Raw genomic sequence first — 9602 nt, 5'->3', positions numbered from 1 at the left:
GCAGTCAGTTAACTCTTGCTCTGTTCTTCTCGCCTTGTCTGTCACTGCAGGTGCACGCCATGGAATTCTCTGAGGCGTCACGCCGGCGTGTCCCCAGCACGGATCCGGTTATTTCGCTGTGCTTAATTGGGGGGTGGACTGGTGGAGGGGGAGGGCTCCGCTGCTGCATACATGATACATGCATGCATGCTACATGATTATTCAGAAATAAATGGACCAGGAGAAGAAATATATTACTACTAACAGATTATTAATACAACAACTATATATACGCAGCTCCTACTAGTTACATATAAATGTAACATACAGACGTATGATAGTCTCTCTATATATATGCGGTATATATTAGTATTATATAAAGACTATACTAGCTATGGCCGTCATGAGCTGTAGCACCCCCAAAACCAGGACAGCGTCCTGGCATGGCCGCCGGGCAAAGACGCCGCCGATCGGGCGTCGTCCCAACCTGCTCCTGCTGCACCCAGCAGTGCCCTCATGTGCCTCTTCTTCTTCTTCTTGGTATGCACCACCTTCCCGCGCACCGTCACCTCCTTCTTCCCGAAGTCCACCATGTAGTCCAGCAGGCCTGCTAATGGAATAATGGACACAAGCAGCCGAGCCAAGCACATACATGAGTTGATGGATGAGCAGGCAGGCAGCAGTACAGTACGCACGCACGTACAACGGCCAGTACGTGGGCCAAGACCAAGATACGGGTGACGTGAGAAGGAAGAACAGCGGTGCATTGTTTAGCAATTAGCACTGCTAGTGCTAGTAAAGGCAAACGACGACGCATCACGGACATGCATGAAATGCTTGCGTCCGCGTCCTGCTAATGCGTGGCAGAGGTAATTAGTGGTGATGGTCCACGTATTTATGCGAATTAACTAACGGGCACGAGTACACGTGCGTGGCGTACGTGGCATCTCTCAGAAATGTGGGTGCTCACCGTTCATCTTGGAGACGACGTTGGCGACCCGCTGCCGGCAGTGCGAACACCCCATGTTGGCGCTCATCACCACCACCTGCACCTGCATTATTATTATATTCCAGCATTATCATTATTTTTTTGCTTGGTTTATATCAGTTTCATCTCTACATCAACGACGAACTAAGCATTCGCTCTGCATAAACATCATCATATGTTGTTGGCAACCATCACCGCAGTATATGTATAAGTCGTCGTCGTCGTCATTATGTTCCTTTTTTTCTAATAAAACCTATGCTAGCTTATTTGTTAGATAGAGATAGGCTCCTCGCCTTAGCTGTTGTTGACATCAATCATGAATGGTTAAGTGGTCACAGACTTATCCTAATTAAAAGCTAGCTAGCTACCCATGCCCTCTGTGTCCATCACACCTAACCATGCATTAATCCACCTTCTCCACTAACCAGTACGGCTATCTCTAATGTGAAATTCCAAGAGTCACATGGCTGCCCTGCCACTCTTGATCTTGAACCCTAATGCATTGCAGACTGTACTAGAGTCCTCCTGCATCCAGCCAGCAGTGCTAGTCGTATATCTCATTGGCTCTGTACCTCCATGGCACATCATACCAATATCACTGACATACAGTATATATATATATATATATATATGCTAATCTATCGGCTATATATATGTGCAAGCCACTTGCATTATACTATAGTAGTATGACAAGTATCATCACGTGTGCCAGTGGCCTGGGCTAGTCGTCTCGCATGCCTACCGTTGTGATCCATCTTCTTCTCTTGGTCTAGTGATCAGGCCAATAAGACTTCCTTTTCAGATACCATTGCATGTGGCACCTCATCCTCTCCCGGGACGACATGCCGCATGGTGGTGGCTGGCATGCATGCACAGTAATGTGTAGTACGTAGCATGCAATTAATGTCTCTCTAAGATAAGAATAATCTTTCAGAGAAGGATGAGCATGGAAGGCGCGCGTCAGGAATGCTGCAAATACATATACAATGTTTCAGTCAGAGCTCAGAGCCTAATTAAGCTAACTGATTGTGAAATGCTGGGTGGACTGGACTGAATCAAATGGTCACATGCTGGCTCTGGGACAGGAATGGATGGATGAACGAACGAGTATCTGACGCGCGGGGATGGTTTACTAATCGTTGTTAAATTCCACATGCGCGTGTGCATATCAGGTCAAAAGGAGGCGTACGTGTACGTGTTGCCTAGCGCATGCGCTGTATTTGACGCCGGTATAAAGACGCAGGGCCGACAGCTCAGCTGTGGCAGAGACCGGCGCAAGGAACAGGCTACAGGTGCCGCATGCGTGCCCGGTGTCTGCCATGCTACCAGATCCAGTCTTGCCATATGCCATGCCAGCGATCTACATCTACTGCATGCCACTCTCTCCCGTTGGTTTCCTTGTGAACAAGATCAGGAACAGCAATGTGTAGCTTTCTACAGATATCTGGTTTCCAGGCTGACCAGGGCAGGTTAAGAGATAGAGAGACAGACAGACAGACGGACAGGGAAGTAAACTGCTCCTGCAGTGGAGTCGTTTGGCGGATTGGCAATAAACAGTGTCAGGGTCAGGGCCTTTCACCTTTTACGCTAAAAGCCGGACTGGAGGGCGGCAAAAAGCGATCGCAAATGGGGGGTGTGGCCGGGGAGGAGGTCCCTTTTGAGAATCCAAGGAGATAAACCAGCAGCCAGGCTCCTGCGTTTCTCTTTCTCTTTCTCTTTCTCCCTCGATGTACAGTGGAGCAGGCAACGGACACGGAACGTGTGGGGATGGGGAGTGTCTGTCAAGTGTCGACTGTCGAAATGCAGTGAAGGGTGGATCGACTCCATTGTTAGTCTGTTACTACCAATGAAGCCTGAACTGACAGGACAGGTGGTGTACAGGGCTAATGGTTTCTGGAATGGCAAAGGCTAGCGACCTCGACGAAGGGAGAAGAAAAAAAAGGATGGCTCTATCTAGTTTCAAGAACCCAACGCCACGCCATTGCAGATTTCTCATTTCTGGTTGCTGATCACCTAGCAGCTAACAATGATGAGGGGGGGAGAGAGAGGCGAGCGTACCGACGGCAGCGAGAGGTCCTCTGCAAACCTCAGGGCTTGCAGCTTGCTTGGTGTGCTGCTGACGGTTGCGTCCGAAGAAGCGCCGAAGCTCCTCTTGGAGGAGGAGGAGGAGGACTCGCTCCCTCTGTCGCCGCCTTCATCCCCGCCGTGCTCCAGCTCCACCTCCATGTCCACGGCGGCGTGGCGTGGCGTGGCGCGGGCTCTTTCTTCTTGAGGCCTGAGCTCCCCCTTTCCTGTCCAACGACAGCGCCCGAGGCTTCTCCTTTTTATACTTGCTATTCTATAGTCTAGACAGAGAGAGAGAGGGAAAGGACGGATGTCAAATGTCATGTCACGACAGTTACTTGCCTAGACCACCCACTGAGAAGGGAGATTTGTTCTAAGCACTTGTGAATGAAATTAGGTGTGGGATGAATGGAAGGTGAGCTCCAGCAATCATGCTTATTTGCTAATGGATCTCCTTTCCAAAGAGACCCACCACCCAGTCCAGCGGTCCAGCCCCCAAATGTGTCATGGTCATTCATTCGCTTTCGTAGCTCCATTGGATGACTAGGATTATATATGTATATTTGATGTCTTGGAGGCTACTGCCAATTTCTAAATCAAGGTGGGCCCACCTTGTATTTGATTCCTCCCTCTTCTTTTGTTTTCACTGTGACCATTTGTTACAGTGACAGATTAAGAAATCACCACATCAGAGAGCATACTTGCAGTGCAAAAAGTAAAAAAAAAGAAGAAGAAGAAGAAGGAAAGGCACCCCAAGTCTGAAATGGCCATCATGCATGGATGGTGAGATGTGACACTGGAACAACAAAATACAGTCAGGGCTTCCCCAGAATCCATATGCTGCAAATTTTATGATCTTTTGAAGTCTCAGCAAGTAAATCCTCCTGCGGGCTGCAGCTATGCGTATTTCACTAGCATATACATACACAGCAGCGGCACAGCACGCGCTCGCGGGGGGAAAGGTTCCAGTTCTTGGCACCTTCTAGCGTGATTGTTTTATAATGTACTACTAGGTAGAGCTGATATTGAAAATAAAGGAACAGAGCGACAACGGTTGCAGCCTTTAGGTATCCTTACTGTTCTGTTAGCACGAAGTGATTAGCATATATTATCCTTCATACTTACAACAGAAGGCCAGGATAAGAGACACCAAGCTACTGTTCTTTAGGTGGTAGGCAAAGAAGAACCATCAATCTCCAAAAAAACATGAGAAGGCCAGAACTAAAGCAAAAACCGAAAGCCGTAGCTGGCGTGCATTCGGCGTTCACCAGTACTGAAAGTACCATGGAGTTCGAACCGAGAGGATATGACATGGATAGATTCAGACATATTTAAAAGGGAAACCAATGAGAATTCCATCTTCGTCATGGATCAATGCAATCCAGCAAAGGTAAATAGCTTTGAATGGGGGCAATTACAAGGCTAGAACCAAGGAAAAAAAAGATATCCATAATCCATCACACACTAATAACTGAACGAAATTCGGTAAATTTACACAATTCAAATTTTGTACTAGAACAGTAAATTTCACAGTGCTGACATATGCACGAGTTTATAGTGATAGCTGAAGGCAAGGACAGAAATCAAGTACCTAACAAGCATTAAAAGATATCCAAATAACAAAAAAAAAGTATTCAGTGTATCCTCAAAGTCAGCTATACACTTATACTTGATTGATACTGTGCTGATATGGACTTCCAAACAGCTTAAGAGGGTGACTACAGAAGACATCATCCTCTTGTTTCATGGACCTTCAAACAGCTCAAGAGGGTGACTAGAGAATAGTTATTCTTTTTTTCTAAGTCTGCAAACATCATATTCTGATATCAAGTAAAAAATATATATCTCAGTAGAATTATCTAGCACTGACAAGCGACAATGGTATTTTGGGATACCTGTCACAAGGAACACCAAAATACATCACTGGTTGACGATTATGGATTTATGGGTTTCCTTTCTTCAACACAGTACTGCAGGAACACGATGAGAAAAGCTGAGCATTTCAGTCCTTGAAATACATCTTGTCAAATGGGAATCTTCCATTACAACGCTATATAAAAAAAGGTTGGTATTGTAGCCCATATTTCCTTTTTTGAGGGAAAAATCGGTAAAAGACCCTTTTGCACTCCAGTCACACTATACAGGGTGTAAGAATTCCCAGATATCCTTAGTTTCAGTACCAGGGCGAAATACCCCAGAAGCAACTGGTAGACCATCTTCAACCCACTGTATCTCTTCATTAAGCATAGGATGAGGTTCCAACTTCAATATAAAAACTGAATTGTGTAACAGCATCTTCAGGGATTTCAGAACCTGCTTCCATTTTGCTTGTTGACGAAGGATTTGAGAATTGTGTAACAGCAGCTTCAGGGAAGCCATTTGTGTCATCATGTAAACCTCGGACAAACGAGAAATACAGGCCGATGTATTTTCTTTGTGCACATTATGTTTTCTGAAACCACAGAATGTTCAGGCTCGAAGTTGGGAAGAGAGGCAGAGAAAGACTGAAGTTGACATAAAAAGGGACAGTAAAAGCAGACTTTGGAATATACCTAAAGATTTAGTGTTGACTAGAAGCTTCCACATGCCCAAGCCTTATGTTGAGTTTCAACTTTAGTCTATATCAACTTACTTGGGAATACAATGCTTTGTTATTGTTGCAGCTGCTGCACAATGTTCAAGCTCGGACGTAGTTCCAGCCTCAGCCTCAGGAGTCAATCTGTGAGAAAACATCATCGATTGTGTCTCTGCGTATGTGTAACAAGTGCGCTCTTCCACTCTTTAAATGCATCTGAAAACCGTTTCCATGCGATCATTTTGAAAGCAGTCTATATCGGTTGTCACTGCGTATGTGAAAAACGTTTCCATGGCAGGTGATGGATCGACAAAGCAGGCATCCAAATCTTCCTGTGATCGTGACACATGCAATAAACATCATTTTCAGACACTTACGCCACTTGTCAACATGAGTGTCGTCAGGTGACTGCAACTCACCGTCGTCACAAAGAAAAAAAGCAATAATGATCCATCCTCTTAGTTAAGGAAGTACTTGCAACTGTTGTACCAAAGGCTGCATTCCTCCTGTCAGGACAGACCGACGAATGTGCCACTGTTCGATCGAATCACTCCACTCGGCAAGTGCTAATCACAAGCACCTGAAGAACTAGTTTGCTTTAATTTATGGTGAACACACACGCACGCATAGACCACCACTTCTCTCGCTTTCGCTTTATCACCTGTCGCCCCACCTGAGAACTTGTTTGGTTTGAAGTGGTTTGAGGAGGGTTGGCAGGCATGCTGCAGCTCGATCTGGAAGAACCGTGAACTGCTTCGTTCTATTGCGGCAACAACCATGAGGAGCTAGCTCAGGTTCTCCTGCTTCGTCTTCTTGCTTTTCTGCTATGGATTTCTCCCTCCTGCACTTTCGGCCAGGCTTGGTGTTCGAACAAAAAATGAGCAAGCGGACGGTCCGGCCCTGAGGCCGGACGGTCCGCGGTCCGGACGGTCCGCGCCTGTGGTCCGGACGGTCCGCGCGTGCGCAGAACAGATTAGGGTTCCGAGTTTTGTGCTACGGTTGTTAGCTATATTCGCGGGATTAGCTCGGAATCAGTTGTGTAAAGGGTCCAGCCCCCCTCCTCTATAAATAGAGAGATCTACGGCCGATTTGTAATCATCAACAATCGAATCAATACAACTTTTATTCGCATTTTATCCTAGGAGTAGTTCTAGTCTAGTTTAGGTTTAGCCTCTCAATCCCCAAATTCTTCGCCTCTCTTCGACCGGCCCGAGCCTAGACAACCCCTAGAATCTCTCCTCCCCGACGGGGTCCCTCCCGGGAGCGAGATCCAGGCCGCCGCCGGCGACTTCCGCCGCCCCTGCGCACGCGCGGACCGTCCGGCCTCAGGGCGCGGACCGTCCGGCCGTCAGGCAGAGGACCCAAGCTCCTGCACCAGGTCGCGGACCGTCCGGCCCCAGGCCGCGGACCGTCCGCGCCTGACCAGAGAGCATCGCCGCCTCGCGCCAGGTCGCGGACCGTCCGGCTCTGTGCCGCGGACCGTCCGCGCCTGACCAGAGAGCATCGCCGCCTCGCGCCAGGTCGCGGACCGTCCGGCTCTGTGCCGCGGACCGTCCACGCCTGACCAGAGAGCACCGCCGCCGGTTCTTCTTGAGTATTTGGCGCTCCGAAAAGGCGTCAACATACTTTTTGGCGACTCCGCTGGGGAAGACATATCTAAGCTCATCAAATCGGCCCTCAATGGCCGGTTCAAGGGATAGCTCTGATATTTCTCCAAGCAACATCATAGAGCCGACTTGGGAAACCTTGCCGGCTGACGAGCAGCTCCAGTTCGAGGAGCACAAGGAGCGGATGATCCAGGAGGCAAAAGCAAAGTTCTTGGCCAACTTCAAAGTGGACAGGAACAACAAGGTCGTCCGACATCGGGCGACGGATCCGGCTTCGCTCCAACCCACGCCAGATATCCCCAATGTAAGTAATACCAACGATCTGCAATCTCTTAGAAATTATGTAGAAGATCAGCGTGAACAAATGCAGAACATCATAGGGGGTATGCAAAGCGATCTTAAGAGACTAGTACGTGCATTTGATAAATCTAGTACCGCAAATTTTCCTTCGAACGAGGTTGAGTTAGGAGATAACGCGTGTAACACATCGGCTACAGGTTGTCACGACCAGTCACAACCCCTTTATGGGATGCCGATGGACACATACCCTAATCAACCGCAAATCGGCAGCAAACCAGCCGATCTGTACATTCCCGGACCGTCCGCACGTGAGCGCGGACCGTCCGGGCCAGCAACAGTCGGGCCTATTTTTAATGAGTTACCTAGATATGCGCCCGAGCCACCACACACGGCACAGAACCTAAACTACCCAGTCGGATCGTCCGCGTACAACAACGGACGGTCCGCACATAATCACGGACGGTCCGGGTCAATGTCCGGACAGTCCGCACATGACCTTTTTGAGGAGGATTGTTACCGGAATCCTCACCCGTCCCAGCAGCACTTCCCATCGCACTATACAATGCATCAACCCATTAATTCAAGATCCAGAGCCCAGGAAAGCTTTCCGGCCCCACCGAGGAGGCCGGAAAGAAACAATCAAACCTATGACCCATATAGGGCAAATGAAAATGCACCACGTAACTCAAATCAATGGGGGGAAAGACAGCATGCTAATATCCAGCCAACCCCACCTATGTTTGACCAGAGAGTCGGTGGTCTCGCACCGGCTGCCATTGATATAGTAAGGGAAGAAATAGCCAGGGCGTTCCGAGATAAGCTCGGAGTAAGCATGGTCCCTGGGGGGCAATCATATCGGAAACCTTATGACAGCCGATTTGATCACCACCCATACCCACAGGGAACCAGGATACCCGAATTCGCAAAGTTTTCGGGTGATCAAGGGAAAAACACACGCGAACATATAGGCCAGTTCTTAGCGCAATTGGGAGAATTGGCCGACACAGAGGCATTTCGCGTACGTTTATTTTCATTATCGCTAACAGGAACCGCGTTTGCATGGTATGCCACTTTACCTCCTAATTCCATTTCATCATGGGGGGATCTAGAACAAAAATTTCATGATCATTTTTTCTCCGGTGACTATGAGTTGGATTTGGTAGATTTAGTGTCGTTGCGACAAACAAAAGATGAATCGGTTAATGATTACATCCGGAGATTCCGAGATACAAGAAACCGATGCTTTCAAATTCATTTAGCAGAGAAACAGCTAGTAGGATTAGCCTTTAATGGTCTGCGATATTATTTAAAAGAAAGATTAGAAGGCATCCAATTCTTTACACTAGCACAATTACACCAGAGAGCTTTGGCTTGTGAAAGCCGAAGCAAAGAAACTGCTAAAACAATTCGTCACAACGTACATGTAGTAGATTGCGACCAAAGTAGCTCAGAAGACGAATCAGCAGAGGTGTATGCTGCTGAAATGGTTTGGCCAAAGCAGGCCAAATCTTCGGCTTGTGCCTCCTTACAGCCGGTTCAAAAGAAACGGCAAGAGGAGGTTAAGTTTACATTTAATGTTGGTAAGTGTGATAGAATATTTGATGAATTACTTAAAAATGGCAACATTAAAATAAATCACACTGTTCCATCCGTCGACGAGCTAAAACGTCGTGCATATTGCAAGTGGCATAACTCATTTTCTCATGCCACTAATGATTGTAATGTATTCCGTCGACAGATTCAATCGGCCATTAACGAAGGACGATTGAAATTTCAGGAAATGCAGGTAGATACAGAGCCCTTTCCGATGAACATGATTGACTTCGAGGGCAAGAAAATCCTAGTTCGGCCAAACACAGCCGATAAAGACAAAGGCAAAGAGATAATCATCGGCAATGCTAAAGAGGCCGATGGGGATCATAAAGATTATTGCTGGAAAGTGGTGGCCGAGAAGACTCCCGATGGAGGGGAGACCCTAAAGGTGACCATCACAGCCTCCAGTACTGGGGGGCAAGCGCAGACAGGGAGACAGATGCAGGAGCCCGTACTGCGTATCCCGGACGGTCCGGCACGTAGGCGCGGACGGTCC

General features: G+C 47.8%; 1 protein-coding gene across 2 annotated transcripts; it reads right to left on the bottom strand.

Annotated features, from left to right (window-relative positions):
* Positions 1 to 212: 212 nt before the first annotated feature.
* On the bottom strand, positions 213 to 3645 carry LOC103636331 (uncharacterized). Of its 2 annotated transcripts, none has more exons than XM_008658686.4 (3): positions 3026 to 3645; positions 950 to 1031; positions 213 to 589 (listed from the first exon to the last, which is right to left on the bottom strand). In XM_008658686.4, the coding sequence occupies exons 1-3, from the start codon at positions 3353 to 3355 to the stop codon at positions 381 to 383; spliced, it is 621 nt and encodes a 206-aa protein (XP_008656908.1). In that variant the 5' UTR covers positions 3356 to 3645; the 3' UTR covers positions 213 to 380. The 2 variants fall into 2 exon arrangements, with proteins under 2 accessions (XP_008656908.1, XP_008656909.1); XM_008658687.4 differs by having other exon boundaries at positions 213 to 586.
* Positions 3646 to 9602: the final 5957 nt, after the last annotated feature.

This window comes from Zea mays, chromosome 8 (assembly GCF_902167145.1).
Source record: "Zea mays cultivar B73 chromosome 8, Zm-B73-REFERENCE-NAM-5.0, whole genome shotgun sequence".
Lineage (NCBI taxonomy): Eukaryota > Viridiplantae > Streptophyta > Magnoliopsida > Poales > Poaceae > Zea > Zea mays.
The sequence above is the reverse complement of the archived record's forward strand: the minus strand, read 5'-3'. Positions and strand labels throughout refer to the sequence as shown.

Excerpts from the sequence above, each read along its gene's own strand:
- LOC103636331 (XM_008658686.4), bottom strand. The coding sequence starts at position 3,355 with ATGACATTTGACATCCGTCCTTTCCCTCTCTCTCTCTGTCTAGACTAT. Across the intron at positions 1,032-3,025 it reads AGGACCTCTCGCTGCCGTCG|GTGCAGGTGGTGGTGATGAG; the intron begins GTACGCTCGCCT and ends ATAATAATGCAG. Across the intron at positions 590-949 it reads CGTCGTCTCCAAGATGAACG|CAGGCCTGCTGGACTACATG; the intron begins GTGAGCACCCAC and ends TTATTCCATTAG.